Genomic DNA, 22,904 nt, shown 5'->3' with positions numbered 1-22,904 from the left:
TTACAATCAAATATCTCTAAGTCTAACACCCTCCCTTAATCTGAACTACCTATCCTAGATTAAGATTGTTCTTGAATGCTTTAAATGGCTTGTACGGTAGAGCTTTAGTGAATCCATCAGCTACTTGATCTTTGGAAGGAATAAAACGTATCCCCAACTTCTTCTCTGCAACTCTTTCTCGTACAAAATGAAAGTCTATCTCAGTGTGCTTGGTTCTGGCATGGAAGACAGGATTGGCACTTAAATAAGTAGCACCCAAATTATCACACCATAAACACGAAGTACGATGTTGCTTTACACCCAATTCCTCAAGCAAAGACTCAAGCCAAATGATTTCTGCAGTAGCATTTGCTAATGATTTGTACTCAGCTTCAGTACTTGCCCTTGACACTTGCTTGTTTCCTGGCACTCCATGAAATAAGGTTAGAACCAAAGAAAACAACAAAGCCTCCTGTAGATTTTCTATCATCACTGCAGGCTGCCCAATCTGCATCAGAGAAAGCACTAACAAGTGTAGAATTGGAACGTTTGAAATATAGTCCCAAATCTACAGTATGCTTAACATACTGTATGATCCTTTTGACAGTTGTCCAATGAGCAGAAGTAGGAGCATGCAAGTATTGACATACTTTGTTAACAAAAAATGAAATATCTGGTCGTGTCAAGGTTAAGTATTGCAAGGCTCAAACATCACTTTTGTATCTAGTGCTTTCCTTCTCATTAAGTGGCTCCCCTTTATATGCTGACAATTGTTCTGATGAGGATAGTGGTATGGGTGAAGGCTTGCAGTCCTTCATTCCCATCCGAGCCAAGAGTTTAGTGGCATCTTTTTCCTGTTTCAACACTATACCATCCTGAACCTTCTTCACTTCAATGCCTAAGAAGAAACTCAAATCACCAAGATCCTTTAAGGCAAATTCTAAGCTTAGATCATGCAAGAGAGCATCAGTAGCATTCTGAGAAGAACTTGCAACTATAATATCATCAACATATATGAGCACAAAAATAACAGTATTTGCCTTATTGTATATGAAGAGAGATGTGTCAGCCTTTGATGCAGTAAAGCCAAGACGTTTCAACTGCATACTTAACCTGGAGTACCATGCTCTAGGTGCTTGTTTCAAACCATAGAGAACCTTGTAAAGCTTGCATACATAATGGGGTTTTTGTTTGTTTTCATAACCTGGTGGTTGCCTCATGTAGACCTCCTCTTCCAAAACACCATGCAAAAACGCGTTCTGTACATCTACCTATCTTAAGCTTCATCCCCTAGACACAACAATAGCTAGCACAAGTCTTATGGTTGCAGCTTTTACCACAGGACTAAATATATCCTTATAATCAATACCATAACGCTGCTTAAAACCTTTAGCAACAAGACATACTTTATAACTGTCAATGGAGCCATCTGCCTTTTTCTTGATCCTATACACCCACTTACAATCAATGATATTTTTACCTTTCCGGTTTGGTACTAAATGCCATGTTTTGTTTTTCATCAAGGTTGTATGCTCCTCATCCATATCCTTTTTCCACTTTTGATCTCCAAGTGCATCATCTAGTTTTGTTGGCTCTCCTGAAATGCACAACATACCATACGATATAGTGCCATCAGTTCTTATTTTTGGGTTCTTAATACCTTTTTGTAGCCGAGTTGTAACTCTGGATGTGGCTGGCTGTTGCTGTACACGCGGGCGCACGGACTCGCTGGTTGCAAAGAATCCCGGAGAAGTGCCAAGTGTTTCCACATCAGATCCGGTGGCCGCAGGTGTGGCCTGTTCGTCCACGGCCGCACCATCTGTTGCCACAGCCGATCCCTCACCAACCGCGCCAGGTGGGCCTGTTGGCCGCATGCGCGCGCCGCGCCTCGCAGTGATTGGATGCATGCGCGGGCCAGTCAAGGAAGATTCTCCGCGTGGGGACGTGGCAGTCGCGGAGCGGCTCGCCTGAGCCTGTTTCTCCAGGCCGGCCGGCTCGCGATCCGGAGAGGATGTCCGCGCCTGATCCGAGGGAGATTGACGCGCGGGGGTGGCAGGCGCCGCCAAATCGTCCTCGAACGCTGCGTCAGCTTTGTCTTCTTCTTCTACATGAAATATAGCTCCGTTTTGGACGGGACTTTGATCGTTTTGAACTTCGTTTTCTTCAGGTACCTGCACACACAGAAGACAAGAACTGGTTCTAGCAGGAATATTATCATCATGTTGGATGGTGCAATTGTTTCCCCCGTGATCAAAAGCTCGAAGTGTAGATGGAAGAAGAAGAATCTCTTGACGGAGAAGGGCGTCGGCATTAGGATGAAGATACTCGAAAGGAAAAACTGATTCATCGAACACAACATCTCGAGATATATAAACTCTGGCAGGAACATCTAAACACTTGACTCCTTTGTGCATAGGACTATAGCCCAAAAACACACATTTTTTGAACGAAATGCAAGTTTGCGTGTGTTATATGATCTTAGGTTCGGCCAACATGCGCAACCAAAGACTCGTAGAGATTTTAAGTCTGGTTTTATTCCAAACAGACGTGTGATGGGACTTTCGAATTTGATGACTTTACTTGGTCGATATTTATGAGATATGTGGAGGTGAGAAAGGCTTCATCCCAGAATTTTAGAGGCATGGAAGCATTGGCTAGCAGTGCTAGTCCTACTTCAAGAACATGGCGATGTTTGCGTTCAGCCGACCCGTTTTGCTGGTGAGCATGGGGACAAGAAACATGGTGAGAGATTCCAATTTTTTTGGAAAAAGGAATTTAGTTTCTCATACTCGCCACCCCAGTCGGTTTGCATAGTAAGAATTTTTTAGTTTAGTTGACGTTCAATGAGGTTTTGGAAGTTGGTAAAAACTTGGAAAACATCAGATCGTTTCTTTAGCAAATAGATCCAGGTGAACTCGCTATAATCATCGATGAAACTAACATAACAAGAAAATCTACCAACTGATGTGGGAACTGGTCCCCATACATCTAAAAAAATAAGCTGAAATGGAGCAGTGGATACACTTGTTGATATGGGATAGGGTAACTGATGACTCTTAGCTTGCTGGCAAGCATCACAAATTGACTCAACACTAGACTCATAAGGAAGATTATTCTTGCTAAGGACGTGCTGAACTATAACTGAAGAGGGATGACCTAGAAGACTATGCCACTTTGCCGAGGAAGGTTTGGTGACACTCCACACTTGTTTATTCGACCATGATGAAGATGAATATGATATGAGTGGATATAGGCCTCTCTCACACTTTACTCTAAGGATGACTCTCCTCATTGCCAAGTCATTGATCACAAAAGAGTGAGGATAAAATATTATGAGAACATTGTTGTCAAGGGCAAAATGATGAACAGAAACAAGATTCTTGGAAGCATGCGGAACATGTAAGACATTGTTAAGATGTAAATCTTTTACGGGGGTTTTAACAATTGATTTTCCAACATGAGTAATGTCCATACCAGTTCCACTTGTCGTGTGTATCTGATCACCGTCGTGGTACCTTTCCCATATTGTCAGCTTGTCGAGCTCCCCCGTGATATGCTCAGTGGCGCCGAAGTCTGCATACCAATTGGTGTCGATGCCGTAGTTGTTGGTGATGAGGTTGGCTGCTTTCTTCTCTTCATGATCATCATCGTACCGATGCCAGCAAGCTCTCGCGCTGCCAGCATGGAACTTGTAGCAGATTTGGCACTCGGGATAGTCACCTTCTTGCTGTTGTTGTTGTTGTGGTTGAGGGTGAAAATGTTGCTGGTGACCGCCGCTGCCACCACCGCGACCAGGGGAAGGAGAGGAGCGGTTCCCTCGACCGCATCCTCCTCTGTTGCTTCGGCCACGGCCTCCCCTGCCACGGGACTGCCCGCGCCCTCTATAGACGGCGTTGGTAGAGGCGCGGAACCCTGCTGGACCGTCCCCCAACATCTCCTTCCGCTGATCAAACGCAGCGATCTGCGCGAAGAGGTCGTCGATGGTGATGGAGTTCTTGATGGCGTCGACCGCTGCCACGATGGGATCATAGTCCCGATCAAGCCCAGCAAGGATGTAGTCCACCATCTTCGGATCCGTTACCGGACGCCCAGCCGCAGCTAGCTTGTCCCCGAGGTTTTTCATCTTGGTGATGAAGGCGTTGCTTGATATATTTGCCTTTCTTGGTGTTGGAGATGGCCGTCCGCAGATTTGTTATGCAGGATAGTGACTGCACAGCGAATAGAGTGGTAAGAGCAGTCTATAGATCGAAGGTGATGTTGGAAATATGCCCTAGAGGCAATAATAAATTAGTTATTATTATTATATTTCCTTGTTCATGATAATCGTTTATTATCCAAGCTATAATTGTATTGATAGGAAACTCAGATACATGTGTGGATACATTGACAACACCATGTCCCTAGTAAGCCTCTAGTTGACTAGCTCATTGATCAATAGATGGTTACGGTTTCTTGACCATGGACATTGGATGTCGTTGATAACGGGATCACATCATTAGGAGAATGATGTGATGGACAAGACCCAATCCTAAGCCTAGCACAAAGATCGTAGTTCGTATGCTAAAGCTTTTCTAATGTCAAGTATCATTTCCTTAGACCATGAGATTGTGCAACTCCCGGATACCGTAGGAATGCTTTGGGTGCATCAAACATCCCAACGTAACTGGGTGGCCATAAAGGTGCACTACATGTATCTCCGAAAGTGTCTGTTGGGTTGGCACGAATCGAGATTGGGATTTGTCACTCCGGTTGACGGAGAGGTATCTCTGGGCCCACTCGGTAGGACATCATCATAATGTGCACAATGTGACCAAGGGGTTGATCACGGGATGATGTGTTACAAAACGAGTAAAGAGACTTGCCGGTAACGAGATTGAACAAGGTATCGGCATACCGACGATCGAATCTCGGGCAAGTACAATATCGCTAGACAAAGAGAATTGTATACGGGATTGATTGAGTCCTTGACATCGTGGTTCATCCGATGATATCATCATGGAACATGTGGGAGCCAACATGGGTATCCAGATCCTGATGTTGGTTATTGACCGGAGAACGTCTCGGTCATGTCTGCATGGTTCCCGAAACCGTAGGGTCTACACACTTAAGGTTCGATGACGCTAGGGTTATAAAGGAAGTTTGTATGTGGTTACCGAATGTTGTTCGGAGTCCCGGATGAGATCCCGAACGTCACGAGGAGTTCCGGAATGGTCCGGAGGTAAAGATTTATATATGGGAAGTCCTGTTTTGGTCACCGGAAAAGTTTCGGGTTTTTTCGGTAACGTACCGGGATCACCGGGAGGGTCCCAGGGGTCCACCAAGTGGGGCCACCATCCCCGGAGGGCTGTATGGGCCAAGTGTGGAAGGGGACCAGCCCCAGGTGGGCTGGTGCGCCCCCCCTCCCCCCCCCACAAGGGCCCAAGGCGCCTAGGGTTTGGGGAGGGGGCTCCTCCACCTTACTTGGCGGGCAAGTTTCCCCTCTCCCCCCCCTTGGCCGCCCCCCTAGATGGGATCTAGGGCTGGCCGCCGCCCCTAGGGGTGGAAGCCTAGGTGGGGGCGCAGCCCCCTCTCCCCCTATATATAGTGGAGGCAAAGGGGCAGCCCAACACACGAAGTTCTTCTCCTGTTGGCGCAGCCCTACCTCTCTTTCTCCTCATATCTCGCGGTGCTTGGTGAAGCCCTGCAGGATTGCCACGCTCCTCCACCACCACTACGCCGTTGTGCTGCTGCTGGACGGAGTCTTCCTCAACCTCTCCCTCTCTCCTTGCTGGATCAAGGCATGGGAGACGTCACCGGGCTGCACGTGTGTTGAGCGCGGAGGTGTCGTCCGTTCGGCACTAGGATCTCCGGTGATTTGGATCACGACGTGTACGACTCCTTCAACCCCGTTCTCTTGAACGCTTCCGCTTAGCGATCTACAAGGGTATGTAGATGCACTCTCCTTCCCCTCGTTGCTGGTTTCTCCATAGATAGATCTTGGTGACACGTAGGAATTTTTTTGAATTTCTGCTACGTTCCCCAATAGTGGCATCATGAGCTAGGTCTATTGCATATATTCTATGCACGAGTAGAACACAAACTAGTTGTGGGCGTTGATTTTGTTCAATATGCTTACCGTTACTAGTCCAATCTTGATTCGGCGGCATTGTGGGATGAAGCGGCCCGGACCGACCTTACACGTACACTTACGTGAGACAGGTTCCACCGACTGACATGCACTTGTTGCATAAGGTGGCTAGCGGGTGCCAGTCTCTCCACTTTAGTCGGATCGGATTCGATGAAAATGGGTCCTTATGAAGGGTAAATAGCAATTGGCATATCACATTGTGGCTTTTGCGTAGGTAAGAAACGTTCTTGCTAGAAACCCATAGCAGCCACGTAAAACATGCAAACAACAATTAGAGGACGTCTAACTTGCTTTTTGCAGGGTATGCTATGTGATGTGATATGGCCAAGAAGAATGTGATGAATGATATGTGATGTATGAGATTGATCATGTTCTTGTAACAGGAATCACGACTTGCATGTCAATGAGTATGACAACCGGCAGGAGCCATAGGAGTTGTCTTTATTTATTGTATGACCTGCGTGTCATTGAACAACGCCATGTAATTACTTTACTTTGTTGCTAACCGGTAGCCATAGTAGTAGAAGTAATAAGTTGGCGAGACAACTTCATGGAGACACGATGATGGAGATCATGATGATGGAGATCATGGTGTCATGCCGGTGATGATGATGATCATGGAGCCCCGAAGATGGAGATCAAAAGGAGCAAAATGATATTGGCCATATCATGTCACTATTTGATTGCATATGATGTTTATCATGTTTATACATCTTATTTGCTTAGAACGACGGTAGTAAATAAGATGATCCCTCATTAAAATTTCAAGAAAGTGTTCCCTCTAACTGTGCACCGTTGCGAAAGTTCGTCGTTTCGAAGCACCACGTGATGATCGGGTGTGATAGATTCTAACGTTCACATACAACGGGTGTAAGCCAGATTTACACACGCGAAACCCTTAGGTTAACTTGACGAGCCTAGCATGTACAGACATGGCCTCGGAACACAAAATACCGGTCGAGCATGAGTCGTATGGAGGATACGATCAACATGAAGATGTTCACCGATGATGACTAGTCCATCTCATGTGATGATCAGACACGGCCTAGTTAACTCGGATCATGTAATCACTTAGATGACTAGAGGGATGCCTATCTGAGTGGGAGTTCATAAGATGAACTCAATTATCCTGAACATAGTCAAAAGATCTTTGCAAATTATGTCGTAAGCACGCGCTTTATTTCTACTATTTAGATATGTTCCTAGAGAAAAAAAATTAGTTGAAAGTTGATAGTAGCGATTATGCGGACTAGGTCCGTAAACTGATGATTGTCCTCGTTGCTTCATAGAAGGCTTATGTCCTTAATGCACCGCTCAGTGTGCTGAACCTCGAACGTCGTCTGTGGATGTTGCGAACATCTGACATACACGTTTTGATAACTACGTGATAGTTCAGTTAAACGGTTTAGAGTTGAGGCACCAAAGACGTTTCTCGAAACGTCGCAGAACATATGAGATGTTTCGAGGGCTGAAATTGGGATTTCAGTCTCGTGCCCACGTCAAGAGGTATAAGACCTCCGACGATTTTCTTAGCCTGCAAACTAAGGGAGAAAAGCTCAATCGTTGAGCTTGTGCTCAGATTGTCTAAGTACCACAATCACTTGAATCGAGTGGGAGTTAATCTTCCAGATGAGATAGTGATGTTTCTCCAAAGTCATTGCCACCAAGCTGCTAGAGCTTCGTGATGAACTATAACATATCAGGGATAGATATGATGATCCTTGAAATATTCGCGATGTTTGACACCGCGAAAGTAGAAATCAAGAAGGAGCATCAATTGTTGATGGTTAGTGAAACCACTAGTTTCAAGAAGGGCAAGGGCAAGAAGGGATACTTCATGAAACGGCAAATCAGCTGCTGCTCTAGTGAAGAAACCCGAGGTTGAACCCAAACCCGAGACTAAGTGCTTCTGTAATAAGGGGAACAGTCACTGAAGTAGAATTACCCTAGATACTTGGTAGATGAGAAGGCTGGCAAGGTCGATAGAAGTATATTGGATATACATTATGTTAATGTGTACTTTACTAGTACTCCTAGTAGCACCAGGGTATTAGATACCGGTTTGGTTGCTAAGTGTTAGTAACTCGAAATAAAAGCTACGGAATAAACGGAGACTAGCTAAAGGTGAGCTGATGATAAGTGTTGGAAGTGTTTCCAAGGTTGATGTGATCAAGCATCACACGCTCCCTCTACCATCGAGATTGGTGTTAAACCTAAATAATTGTTATTTGGCATTTGCATAGAGCATAGACACGATTGGATTATGTCTATCGCAATACGGTTATTCATTTAAGGAGAATAATGATTACTCTGTTTATTTGAATAATACCTTCAATGGTCTTGCACCAAAAATGAATGGTTCATTGAATCTCGATCATAGTGATACACATTTTCATGCCAAAAGATATAAGATAGTAATGATAGGACCACTTACTTGTGGCACTGCCATGTAAGTCATATTGGCATAAAACCGCATGAAGAAGCTCCATGTTGATGGATCTTTGGACTCACTCGTTTTTGAAAAGTTTGAGACATGCGAACCATGTCTATTGGTGTATACGCATGAAGAAACTCCATGCAGATGGATCGTTTGGACTCACTTGATTTTGAATCACTTGAGATATGCAAATCATACCACATGGGCAAGATGTCTGAAAAGCCTCGTTTTCAGTAAGATGGAACAAGATAGCAACTTGTTGGAAGTAACACATTTTGATGTGCGCAGTCCAATGAGTGCTGAGGCATGCAGTGAATATCGTTATGTTCTTACTTCACAAATGATTCGAGTAGATGTTGAGTATATTTACTTGATGAAACACAAGTCTGAATTATTGAATGGTTCAAGTAATTTCAGAGTGAAGTTGAAGATCATTGTGACAAGAGGATAAAATGTCTATGATATGATCATAGAGATGAGTATCTGAGTTACGAGCTTTGTCACGCAATTAAGACATTGTGGAAATTGTTTCACAATTAATACCGCCTGGAACACCATAGTGTGATGGTGTGTCTGAACATCATAGTTGCACCCTATTGGATATGGTGCATACCATGATGTCTCTTATCGAATTACCACTATCATTCATGGGTTAGGCATTAGAGACAACCGCACTCACTTTAATAGGGCACCACGTAATTCCGTTGAGACGACACCGTTTGAACTATGGTTTGGAGAAACCTAAGTTGTCGTTTCTTAAAGGTTTGGGGCTGCGACGCTTATGTGAAAAAGTTTCAGGTTGATAAGCTCGAACCCAAAGCAGATAAAATGCATCTTCATAGGACACCCAAAATAGTTGGGTATACCTCGTAATTCAGATCCGAAAGCAATAGGGATTGTTTCTTGAATCGGGTCCTTTCTTGAGGAAAGGTTTGTCTCGAGAATTGAGTGGGAGGATGGTGGAGACTTGATGTGGTTATTGAACCGTCACTTCAACAAGTGTGTAGCAGGGCACGGGAAGTTGTTCCTGTGGTGCCTACACCAATTGAAGTAGAAGCTTATGATAGTGATCATGAAGTTTTGGATCAAGTCACTACCGTACCTTGTAGGGTGACAAGGATGCGTACCGCTTCAGAGTGGTACAGTAATCCTGTCTTGAAGGTCATGTTGCTAGACAAAAATGAACCTACGAGCTATGGAGAAGCGATGGTGGGCCCAAATTCCGACAAATGGTTAGAAGCCATGAAATCCGAGATAGGATCCATGTATCAGAACAAAGCATGGACTTTGGTGGACTTGCCCAATGATCGGCAAGCCATTGAGATAAATGGATCTTTAAGAAGAAGACGGACGTGGACGGTAATGTCACCGTCTATGAAGCTCGACTTGTGGCGAAGAGTTTTTCACAAGTTCAAGGAGTTGACTACGATGAGATTTTCTCATCCGTAGCGATGCTTAAGTCTGTCGGAATCATGTTAGCATTAGCTGCATTTATGAAATCTGGTAGATGGATGTTAAAACGAGTTTCCTTACCAGTTTTCGTAAGGAAAGGTTGTATGTGATACAATCAGAAAGGTTTTGTCAATCCAAAGGATGCTAAAAGGTATGCTAGCTTCAGCAATCCTTCTAAGGACTGGAGTAAGCATCTCGGAGTTGAAATATGCACTTTGATAAGATGATCAAAGATTTTGGATTTATACAAAGTTTATGAGAAACTTGTATTTCCAAAGAAGTGAGTGGGAACACTATAGAATTTCTGATGAGTATATGTTGTTGACATATTGTTGATCAAAAATGATGTAGAATTTCTGGAAAGCATATAGGGTTATTTGAAAAGTGTTTTTCAAGGGAAAACCTGGATTAAGCTGCTTGAACATTGAGCATCAAGATCTATGAGGACAGATCAAAAACCGCTCAATGGTACTTTCAAATGAGCACATACCTTAACATGATCTTGAAGGTGTTCAAGATGGATCAATCAAAGAAGGAGTTCTTGCCTGAGTAGTAAGGTATGAAGTTAAGAGTTAAAGCTTGACCCCGGCAGAAGAGAGAGAAAGGACGAAGGTCGTTCCCTATACTTCAGATGTAGGCTCTATAGTATGCTATGCTGTGTACCGCACCGGAAGTGTGCCTTGCCATGAGTCAGTCAAGGGGTACAAGAATGATCCAGGAACGATCATTGGACAGCGGTCAAAATTATCCTTAGAGGAATAAGGAAATGTTTCCCGATTATGGAGGTGATAAAGAGTTCGGCATAAAGGGTTACGTTGATGCAAGCTTTAACACCTATCCGAATGACTCTGAGTAGCAAACCGGATACGTATAGTGGAGCAACCATTTGGAATAGCTCCAAGTGGAGCGTGAAAGCAGCATTTACAATATGACATAGAGATTTGCAAAATACATACGGATCTGAATGTTGCAGACCCGTTGACTAAAACCTCTCTCACAAGCAAAACATGATCAAACCCCAGAACTCATTGAGTCTTATGATGATGTGAACTAGTTTAATGACACTAGTAAACTCTTTGGATGTTGGTCACATGGCGATGTGACGTGTTAGTGTTAATCACATGGCGATGTGAACTGGATTATTGACTCTAGAGCAAGTGGGAGACTATTGGAAATATGCCCTAGAGGCAATAATAAATTAGTTATTATTATTATATTTCCTTGTTCATGATAATCGTTTATTATCCATGCTATAATTGTATTGATAGGAAACTCAGATACATGTGTGGATACATAGACAACACCATGTTCCTAGTAAGCCTCTAGTTGACTAGCTCGTTGATCAATAGATGGTTACGGTTTCCTAACCATGGACATTGGATGTCGTTGATAACGGGATCACATCATTAGGAGAATGATGTGATGGACAAGACCCAATCCTAAGCCTAGCACAAAGATCGTAGTTCGTATGCTAAAGCTTTTCTAATGTCAAGTATCATTTCCTTAGACCATGAGATTATGCAACTCCCGGATACCGTAGGAATGCTTTGGGTGCACCAAACGTCACAACGTAACTGGGTGGCTATAAAGGTGCACTACGGGTATCTCCGAAAGTGTCTGTTGGGTTGGCACGAATTGAGACTGGGATTTGTCACTCCGGTTGACGGAGAGGTATCTCTGGGACCACTCGGTAGGACATCATCATAATGTGCATAATGTGACCAAGGGGTTGATCACGGGATGATGTGTTACGGAACGAGTAAAGAGACTTGCCGGTAACGAGATTGAACAAGGTATCGGCATACCGACGATCAAATCTCGGGCAAGTACAATATCGCTAGACAAAGGGAATTGTATACGGGATTGATTGAGTCCTTGACATCGTGGTTCATCCTATGAGATCATCGTGGAACATGTGGGAGCCAACATGGGTATCCAGATCCCGCTGTTGGTTATTGATCGGAGAACGTCTCGGTCATGTCTGCATGGTTCCCGAACCCGTAGGGTCTACACACTTAAGGTTTGATGACGCTAGGGTTATAAAGGAAGTTTGTATGTGGTTACCGAATGTTGTTCGGAGTCTCGGATGAGATCCCGGACATCACGAGGAGTTCCGGAATGGTCCGGAGGTAAAGATTTATATATGGGAAGTCCTGTTTCGGTCACCGGAAAAGTTTCAGGTTTTTTCGGTAACGTACCGGGACCATCGGGAGGGTCCCGGGGGTCCACCAAGTGGGGCCACCATCCCCGGAGGGCTGTATGGGCCAAGTGTGGGAGGGGACTAGCCCCAGGTGGGCTGGTGCGCCCCCCCCCCCCACAAGGGCCCAAGGCGCCTAGGGTTTGGGGAGGGGGCTCCTCCACCTTACTTGGGGGGCAAGTTTCCCCTCTCCCCCCCTTGGCCGCCCCCCTAGATGGGATCTAGGGCTGGCCGCCGCCCCTAGGGGTGGAAACCTAGGTGGGGGCGCAGCCCCCTCTCCCCCTATATATAGTGGAGGCAAAGGGGCAGCCCAACACACGAAGTTTTTCTCGTGTTGGCGCAGCCCTACCTCTCTTTCTCCTCATATCTCGCGGTGCTTGGTGAAGCCCTACAGGATTGCCACGCTCCTCCACCACCACCACGCCGTTGTGCTGCTGCTGGACGGAGTCTTCCTCAACCTCTCCCTCTCTCCTTGCTGGATCGAGGCATGGGAGACGTCACCGGGCTGCACGTGTGTTGAACGCGGAGGTGCTATTCGTTCGGCACTAGGATCTCCGGTGATTTGGATCACGACGTGTACGACTCCTTCAACCTCGTTCTCTTGAACGCTTCCGCTTAGCGATCTACAAGGGTATGTAGATGCACTCTTCTTCCCCTCGTTGTTGGTTTCTCCATAGATAGATCTTGGTGACACGTAGGAAATTTTTTGAATTTCTGCTACGTTCCCCAACAGTCCTTACCGATGACCTGCTCAAGAATTTCCTGAGTGAGAGAATTCAGCAGGTACCTCAGAACCTGTTGATCCTTCGACAACCACGGGCCATATAGAGGATTGGGCTCTATGGCCGCGGTTTTGTCCGCCTTGGTGACTTCTGTTGTCTTCGGCGGTGCGGCGTCGCTGCCGTCGAGGATACCGGTCACTTGCGTGCCTCGCTATGCCGGCATGACCCGCGCCTTCCATAGGAGGTAGTCCCCCCTTGCGAGCTTCTCTATTGGTGGAGCACCTAGGTTGAGGCCGATGGCGCTCGAGCTCGTAGACATGGCGATGGAAGGGTGTTAGGGTTTTGGTTTCGGTAGATGATAGGAAGAGAGTTGGCTTTGATACCATGTAAGATTGATTTGGTGGAAGTGTTCCTACTCCTCCATAGAGGAGCCGCAGGTATATATTGATCGAGGGCAGTAATAACCCCTGCCGTAGTTTACAAGGAATCTGCCGGTCGCTAGGATACGGCAGGATAAGAGATAGGAGGTTACAAGGGAGAGGAAGAGATAAGTAGTTAAGATTACAATCAAATATCTCTAAGTCTAACAAGACCTCCCTCTTTACTTGTCTGCATTATCATTATTTTGACGGTGAAAAGCAGGTGCTCTTCCCATTTTATACAGATAGGAAAAAGGAGAAAAGAAATATTCAAGTGTTATTTACAAACCTAGCCACGGAATTTTTTGCATAGCGCAAGGGCGGGCTGCACAGCCCGCCGCTACGGCCAAACGCACTTGATTTAAGTCCTATGACAAATTTGGCCACATCTAGCACAGCACGCGAAACATCCTTGAATATACGCGCATTGCGCTTCTTCCAAACATTCCAAAGCACAAAGATAGTCGTGTGACCAAACCTCCTGCAAGCAACCGCATCACACCCCAGGGTTCGAGATTTCCACCAATCCTCGAGAGAGCAGACTTGTGTGCACCATGGAATGTTAGTCTATCAGACAGACAAGTGATTGTTTTGTTCCTCGTTTGTTTGGGCTAATTAAACATTTCAGTTCACCTTCATGCCTTTTAAGCTAGCGAAGAAGGTCCCATAAACTGCGGGAGTGAATTGAGGTGAGTTCAGCCGCTAAAAGAGAGTTGATGCTCTGTTAGAGCATTATGCAATATTGCAGGGGGATATTATTATTGATTATTCTCTAGGAGGAAATCCCCAGCGAACTCCCTCATAGCCACAGGATCAAGATCCGACGTGGTAGTTTTCAGACGAAAATGCACTAAAATAAACGAAATGTCATGCTTTTTGTAAAAAAAAAATAAGTCATCCCCACACACTAAAACTGCAGCCGCGCCGTTCGTAAATCTAAATGCCATCCTGACCAACGAATGGCCCTGGCTATTGCAGTCCTATTGCACTGGAGGCAGATATATATTATGCCTTCTCGCTCTTTTTTTAATTATCAAAACAAAATTGTATTAAAGTTGCATCAATTAATTTGGATAGGAGTACTTTTTTTATCTCCTGCAAAAAAATAACTCTACCTTTCTCATGCAAAAGCAAAAACAACCTTTTTTTGTACGATAGTAGAAACAGCTTGGCCTTGTCTTGCTCCCGATTGTGTGCATCGAATGATACCTAATCATATCCGCAAAAGTGATGTTTAATCATGATGACAAGGCCATGAATATTACTCCCTCCTATTGGAACTAAAACCAGAACACTTATTTCTTGATGGGAGGGAGTCGTAGTTACGGTAATATATCATTAACGGCAAGAACTACTAAAGCGAAGACGATGATGCCCTATCGTGTCCTAGTCAGCTAAACGGACACTGCTAGAGTTGCAGGTGAGATGAATTTGACAGCTCAAGGTCACAAGAACACGACGGTTCTAGTGCATCCACGTTCCCCGGTTATGCAAGCATGAATATGATAGATATGCTTCCACGTCGAACATATACACTCGTTAAAAAGAGTAATCTCGCACGCTTTCTATCTCCAACCCATAATAAGATCATATATAAAAAGATCAAGACGTGCCATATGCCGTCAGCAGCAAGGAATAATCTTGTTTTCAGCTGACATCGTGCTTGGACATATCAGAAGTGTCCACCGGTGGCATGCTGGCAAAACCGCATCTGCAGTTCTGCACACCATGCCGCAATGCCAGCCTACTTCTTTGACATTAATTAATTTCCTGGACATCGCATCACACGTTGACATTAGAGCAAAAGCAAAGTCAGCAGATATGTGTGTATCACATGCTTAAGAAGGCTGTGGATAGGATATTAGGTTGTCTCGAGAAGTGGCTTACTTATGATGCCTTCATCAGGCAGAATTGGAAAAAGTGAGAGCCGTTCCGTATCTTCTTACTCGAAAGTCCACCATCACAACAGCTCAGAAGTGAAGATCATGATGGTTACACCAGATTAAGTTATGATACAGAATACATGATTGTAGGCATCGACCAAATTCTTCAAGTCCAATCCTTCACTGTAAAAGTACAGCCACGATAATACAAGTATATCGACCAAAAGTCTAAGGTGGAAATACATTACTTTTTAGAAAAGAAGGTGGGAATACATATGTCCCGCCCATCCGCTAACGCTTCTCCGGCGGCACGGCTATTGAAAGATCCTTAGTCACGATGTTGATTGGAGCACCACTTCATGTTCAGGGTGAGAACTCTTGTTCTGACCAGTGACTGTACAAAAAATGGACTTGTGGAATTATCACTTAATAATATTATTCTGTATTTAGTTTTGATGTCCACACCATGTGAAGCACAATTCGGACAAATTAGGATGCTCGGCCCCGTTGTCATTTAATTTTGTATGTTTCGTCTTATAAAAAGTCGGATAGGGGAGAAATCCTCCCCGCACTGAAAACCCATGTCCACGCTGAGAAGATAGGGGGAGGGGAGCAAAGAAGTGCCACGTGTTATGCTGGAAGAGCTCCCCGAGTGACCGTTGTGCCCTCTTTCTAGGAAAAACAGAAAATGTTTCCATTGCAAAAATGTTCTGGACGCACTGGACTTGTTACATGAAAGCATCTCAGGATAAATAAAATGTATACGTTGTATAACTATGATCAAAATGTATGCAGAAACATAATATTGTGGCGGTTTGCCTTATTTCCATATTTGGGCAACTGGTCTACAGACATGAAGAGGTTGTCCCTTCAACAGATTAGACCTGGATTACCATAGCGTCAGTTATAAAATGTAGCTTGCATCATCACATCACTGATGTAAAAGATTACGAATCTTAAGGCAAAGGCATGCAGTCAGCGATGTGTAGAAGCAAATCCGTGCTAATATTTCTTTTGCTTTGATTCACCCATGCATGTCCGGACCCAGATTAAGAAGCCTTCCCAGCATCCAAACTAGCACTGAAACAGGAGTATTTATGTAAGGTGTAGTTCAACAAACAGGAACTGCTTCCCAATTCCCAGGTAGAAATGCTGATGTGATTCAACACTCATTACTCAGAACCATGTTCTCAAAATGCCGAGCTCGTAACCAGATGGAAACTCCACACACGCACGCACAATGTGGCATCATGGAGGAACACGAGCAAAATACAAGACGCAAGATAACCAAACGCATGCACGCACACTCGCGCACACAGCAAATGCAAGCAGGATCAGTTCACAGACGAGCTTGCCAAACATGCTTGATTTGAAAGCAGTAAACTAAAGGAACGACAGGTTAAGTACTAATGAATCGGAACAGGTCAATGTTCCCTTCAATCTTCGACTGGCAGAGCACAGAAATTGTCAAATTAAGCAATTAATTCCTACAAATGGACCTCACAGCTGACCGGTGCATGCTACATAGAGAGTCAATCTGTTCGTCGAACATAGAAAATAGTAGAGCCTACAGCCAAAACCCATTTCTTCATTTCAGTCACCAGAATGTAACCTGCGGAGCAAACAATATCATCAGTCAAAAAAATTTGCACCATTCTTGCATGAAAATCCATTGCAGTTACTCTCATAATTTTGTACGACACAAAACAGTAAACATTATCTCCACCATTGTGGAAATTGTGTCAAAAAGCTTCAAAGGCGAATGATTCGTTAGACAAAACCAACACTTGAAACAGAGAATAACATTAGGAAATTTGCAGTGTAGTGGCACACCTTCAACTTCTAATATTAGAAGTATTTGGCTATATTGATCTGAGACCTAGTCCGAGTGGAGGCTAAAAGAGTGGGCATATGAGGGGCTGAATGGAGTAAGAAAGCAGAAACGTCCGATTTTTAGCTTGCAGGCATACTTGCATAGACAGGACAACATGCAAGTTACAGTTTGACTTGATAGGCCCTTAACCACATACAAAAGTTGACATCGACGTAGCAATTAGTAAAAGTAAAAAAAATAATCCCCAAAGCACAGTGAAGCATATGCATAAATAGGGAATGGGGAAGGGTTCTAGTTCATTAGCTACTACCATCTCTGAGAAGGGCACAAGCATATGCATAAATAGGGAATTTATCAGTCATTGCATGGGCTAAAGGGAGAAGAACCCGACACTACCAGAAGAACTGGGGGAGTACTTACAATTACAAGGAGGTGAAATGAAAGCAAGGCAGCTGGACGGAACTGAAAAGGCAAGTGAAAGAGCACATCCAGTAGAGAGGGGTTAAATGTAAGTAAGTAAAACTGAAGGCAGGTGCAGGCAAGAGGAAGAGAACAGAGAGCTGCCGAGGAAGGATGAGGAAACAAGGCTTGGAGAGAAGATTCAAGATGCAGTGCAAAGCATAGGAGGTGACCAGGTGGGCAACAGCTATGCTAAGCAAACAGTTGTAGAGACCTCTCTTGCAATTTGGTATTTGAAATAGCAGTACACAGGAAATCGGTACTTTTTTTAAGGAACAGTTTCGATTCCTCAACAAGTCAACATACATGCAGAAGATAGGATTACCTGCTCTGCCAGTACATCACAACAGCATATTTAACCAGACAATCATCTTATTTATTGTGCATAACATCAGATGCATCATGTCTACCACCAACGCCTGTTACTGCAAGCATAAGAAGTTAAACAACCAATGTCATTCCAACAAAAGGCCAAACAGATATGAGGAGGCATCAAGGAGATATTTAGATAAACTCATAGCTGTAGCTTGAAAAAGAAGCACAGTTTTGATACAGCATTAGGAGAAGTGACGTGACTATTCAGATTTAGGTTATTCACGGATAAATTAAGCCTCAAAAATTAAATAAACAAATTTATCAGTTTTCCCAGTACAAATGGAATTGTCACTCGCAACAGACTCTTCTAAGTAGTAAGACCTAACAGTAAACAATTATTTGAATTTTTCATTATTGATTTAAGATTATTGCAAGGCTACCAGACATAATAATATTGAATGAAAGAAATAGAACTAAGTTTGAAGCTTCCAAATGTACTTATTGAGCTGCCTATTTGACATTTCAGTTGGTTCAAGCTAGTTTTTCATGTTCTCTTCAACTTCCAACTGATAGGTATTCTATCTTGAGAAAAACTTCGCAGTAGTTGTACACTAAAAGTACACTTATAGAATTCTTGCATATGTCAATAGGCAGGCAACGGTGAAATAGTGAATTTGCCATTCTTAGTGTTCTTTTGTATATATTCATATAGCAAACTAATAAAAAACAGTTTGCTACTTGTAACTGGAACCACATTATATTATAATAGAAAATATTACCACATATTTTTTGGACTGCATCATCGTATCATCTATGACAGCCCATCACCTGGGTATGGAAGCCAAATTGGTGACATACAAAACATAGCAAACACTAGCTATAATAACTATAAGTAACAGATGTGAATCCACATATATAACCATAACATAAAAAGCACCCACATGAGCATCATAACAGAATCAAAATCTGTATACACTAAAGAGGCCATGAAGCAGCAAAAGGAACAAATGATATAACACTACTTAAAATTGTTGGCTTAACACAAAATGATGTGAACATAATTTCATCAGCCAATTATCCACACATAACTTGGTTTTTTTCTAACCTTAGTGTAGGGCATGGTATTACCTGCAGTGTAGACACTTTCAAATGGAAGATAGCGAGACACGGTCGTAGTTTTGGAAAGCTTCTTGAACTTCAGTGACTCAAGATGGATCATGAAGAGGCCGATAACTGTCCACAACAACAACACATTATTGTCTTGAGCAAACCCTACCATCTCTATGCCCCCTTTCTCCTCTGGTTTCAGGGAAAGTAGCTTGTCCAGTTGAATAGTTCTTGCAAGCACCCATGAAGCAACACCATCACAATCAGTTATCCTCTTCCATAACTGGGCGGTGCAGCAGTCTGAGTACGATATGAAGAGAAAACCTAGCACACCACCCTCTGCCCGCATAAGCTTGAAGCCATTCCGCTCCCGCTTGCCCCACATATGCACCGGCACCCGTATCACAGCCAGCTTCTGCTTCTCCAAATCAAATTCGAGAATTCCATCCAATTTCCCGGCAAGCGGCCAGTAAAGGGAATCTCCAGCCAGCGCAGCATCCTCGGCACAAACGATGGCGGAAAACTGGGATCCATCAGCCTGGTACGGCATGGGCGTCGAGATGAGACTTCCCCATACGCCTGTCTTTGACGAGTAAACGCAGGCGAGCGCTCGTCTAGGTTGCGCGCCGTGGCTGGCTGTCACCGCCAAGACCACCTGGAAATGCTGGACGTCTCCGGGAGCGCGACACACCGCCCCGCCGACCCCAATCTTCGCCGCACGTTCCGCAACCACAGCGGGAATGGCCACCCGGTGCCGGTCGCCGGTGACGGGGTCCCACACAAGGACCTCGAGATTCCCTGGAAGGAAGATGAGTAGGAGGCCATGGCGGCATCCGAGGGAGACGAAGTAGTCGCCGTCGTCGCGCTGAAAGGGGAAGGGCCCGACAGGAAGACGGTCGGGCGCGTCCAGAGTGGGCTGCAAGGAGAGGCGATCGAATCGGTTGAAGAAGCCGAGGAGGGGAGGGTTGCGGCGGTGGCGGAGGCGGAAGCGGCGCCGGAATCGGGGGTCGCAGACGAGGCCGCGCCAGCGCCTGCAGACGGCCGATGCGCGCGGGAGGGCGGAGGGCTGCGGGGGGAGGCGGATCAGGATCTCGGAGAGCAGGTCGTCGTCCTCCAGCGGGGACGCCGCCGGCGAGCGGCGGCAGTGGCGGCGGCTGGGGCTGCTCATCTCGCCCTACTCACTGGTGCGGGAGGAAAAAAAAATTCTCTCCTTGTGGAAGATGGTGCGGGTGTAGTGTGGACTGTGGTGGACTCGAATCAGAACGTGGTGAGAACCAAAACCCAAACTGGGCTGCACACTGAAGCCCACATCAGTTGCTAGATAAAGGGAGAAAGTTTTTTTGCAGACACCACAGAAAAAAAAACTCTTAATTCATTAATTAAAATTACTGTTTCTAAAAAAAATGAATATATTCAGGAACTCAAGCCTATTTTTTGTGACCCACTTTTTTTACACACGGGGGAGAAGAGGTAAAGCAAAAAAGCGCACACACCGACAATACACCTAGCAGGGAGAACAAAGAGGGAAACACAACAAAGAGCACGACCATTGTAATCGAACGGCATCGGTCAGCCGAGACCAAAACCACGGCACTGCACCGTCAACGTAATTGAAAGGCTTTACACATCCGAGACTGCACAACGCCGCGACACCACCTTTGTCACGAGGCACATTCGAAGGATCACGCGAGACCGAGACGCCACTGACATAGTCGAAGGGCATCGCCAAGCAGACCAAACCACGACATTGCACCGTCGACGCAATCGAAAGGCGCCTCACATCCAAGACTGCACAACATCGCGACACCGCCTATGTCGGGGGTAAATTCGAAAGGACACACGATGCCAAGACAATGCCAGGGTACATATGTGCCACCGACATAGTCACAGGGCATCGCCTAGCAGAGACGCACCAAAAAGCACTCGAGCACGAACACCACTGAAGGAGAGCACAAAAACCATCGTCGACCCCAAGCCAGCCCCACCACCATCGACATCAGCCACACTCAGAGCACGAAGATGACGGTGGAGTGTGGCTGATGGCATGCTAAAAAATGGCAGTGATATTTTACCGATCGATAATCCCCTCCAAAAGAAAAGAGGTAGTGATGATAATCGTTTGTGTTCACCCAGAGTCGCCACCCGTGAACATCCGAAGAATAATAAAACCAAAGCTATGCTCAGTTTTACTTGATCACAGCGTCATCAATTGATAGTTCCTTCTTTTTTGTTGCCCCTGCCACTAGCCCAGTCGTTTGCGCCTGCCCTCTCATTGACAAGGTATCCGGTGTTAATCTGCTTCTGAATGTTACAAAACATGTTTTTCTTAAACAAATCACTTGAGGAAAAGTTTGCTAATCACAATAACAAGATTATTCTCTTTTTTTTTCTCTTTGACAGGAAGAAGTGATGCCTTTTTTCTTCTTCACAAATGTTGGAACTCATCAACTCACAAAATGCACGGCCATCAAGCAAGCAAGCAAGCACGTACTACTATTAGACCGAAGCAAGTCACTCTATCTTATCATGCCAAGATAACAGAGAGAAGTTAGCATGAAAAATATTTCAGTTTGTTAGGGAGTGCGGCTAATCTACACCCGGACTCATCTGCACCCGTGCTTAGAAAAAAATTCAAAAAAAATTCAAAAAATTCTAAATTTTTTTGTGGTGGTAGATAATTTGACGCGTGAGGTGCGCCCCAAAATTCATCTCATTTGAGCATCTGAGCAGCTCTCGGCAAAAAAGACAAAATCAGGGTCTGTAAAAATGTTCACTGTTCACGCACTGTTTTGACCCGATTTGTCTTTTTTGCCGAGAGCTGCTCAGATGTCCAAATAAGTTGAATTTTGGGGCGCACCTCACGCGTCAAATTATCTACCACCACAAAAAAATTTGGAATTTTTTGAATTTTTCTAGTATTGTTTTTGATTTTTTTGCTGAGAGGGAGCAGATGAGCCCGGGCACCGTTTTGAGTTTTCGTTTGTTAGGCCACTACTCAATTTTGAAGAAAGATAAGACATGATGCGAGCTTTATCTAAACTTTGTGAAGTATGATTTTTCTTTTTTTTTTGGGGGGGGGGGGGGGGGGGGGAGTGTGGACTAGGATATCATAGTCTGCTTCTGTCAGTTGTAATGCGTATTCCATCAAACCACTCATGCAAAACGTTTGTGAAGCTGAAAGCAGAGGTGATTGAACTCCCAGCACCAGGTAAGCAGTTTCATACAGGAGCATCTTCCAACTCCCATGTCACACTCAATTGGATTCAACATCCACCAAGTCAGGATGAAGCCTATAAATTCTGAGTTCGGAACCAGATGGAAATTCAAGAAAAACACATGCAAAATGGGTCACCACGGAACATGTTTTGCATAATCACACCACTAATGCAGAAGATTTGCTAATCTCAACACGCAACTGCAGATCCAAGCTAACATTGCCCTCTCATTGGTTTAGCTATCCCCTGTTCCTGATCACAAAAACTGAAACTATTCATCTTTTTTCCCTTTTGACAGGAATAATAACTGAGACCTTTTAATTTCTTCAAAACTAACTCACAATATCTCAAATGTTGGCCAACTCATCAAATCCTACATCTCATCTCAAAGGGAAAAAGAAGAAGAAGCATGCCAGTAGCAAAATGACATTGCTGTTATCCTGGTTGAGTCCCCAGCTGTGCTATAACAAATAGCACCACACAGCCAGCTGCAGTTCACATTCACTAGACAGAATCAAATAACAAAATCAACAACAAAAAACACAGAAAACTGGAACATACTTGCTTGCAAATTAAGCGAACCGAGAGGGACAGGTACTAATTAATGGAAGCAAATTAATGTTCCTTCATGCCAGCCGAGAATGACTACATAAGTTAGATAATAGATAAAATCAAGCGATTGGTTCCTACAAGTTCATTTAACAGCTGACCAATGCATGCTACATGCAGGCACAATCTCCGCAGCCGACATTTAGAAT

The 22,904-nt window shown here is 44.5% G+C and overlaps 1 protein-coding gene across 2 annotated transcripts; it reads right to left on the bottom strand.

Moving 5' to 3' along the window:
- Positions 1 to 16,486: 16,486 nt before the first annotated feature.
- LOC123135821 (F-box protein At5g03970) lies at positions 16,487 to 20,160 on the bottom strand. Of its 2 annotated transcripts, XR_006466246.1 has the most exons (4): positions 18,953 to 20,160; positions 18,604 to 18,652; positions 17,835 to 17,934; positions 16,487 to 16,828 (listed from the first exon to the last, which is right to left on the bottom strand). XR_006466246.1 is itself a non-coding variant. In XM_044555045.1 (3 exons), exons 1-2 carry the CDS (start codon positions 20,097 to 20,099, stop codon positions 17,882 to 17,884), a joined length of 1,200 nt encoding a protein of 399 aa, XP_044410980.1. In that variant the 5' UTR covers positions 20,100 to 20,160; the 3' UTR covers positions 16,487 to 16,828; positions 17,835 to 17,881. The 2 variants fall into 2 exon arrangements, 1 of the variants encoding a protein (XP_044410980.1); XM_044555045.1 differs by lacking the exon at positions 18,604 to 18,652.
- Between the last annotated feature and the right edge of the window lie 2,744 nt (positions 20,161 to 22,904).

Source organism: Triticum aestivum, chromosome 6B (genome assembly GCF_018294505.1).
Source record: "Triticum aestivum cultivar Chinese Spring chromosome 6B, IWGSC CS RefSeq v2.1, whole genome shotgun sequence".
In the NCBI taxonomy this organism is placed as follows: domain Eukaryota; kingdom Viridiplantae; phylum Streptophyta; class Magnoliopsida; order Poales; family Poaceae; genus Triticum; species Triticum aestivum.
Note: the sequence above shows the minus strand (reverse complement) of the source record. Positions and strands in the feature narration are given on the sequence as shown.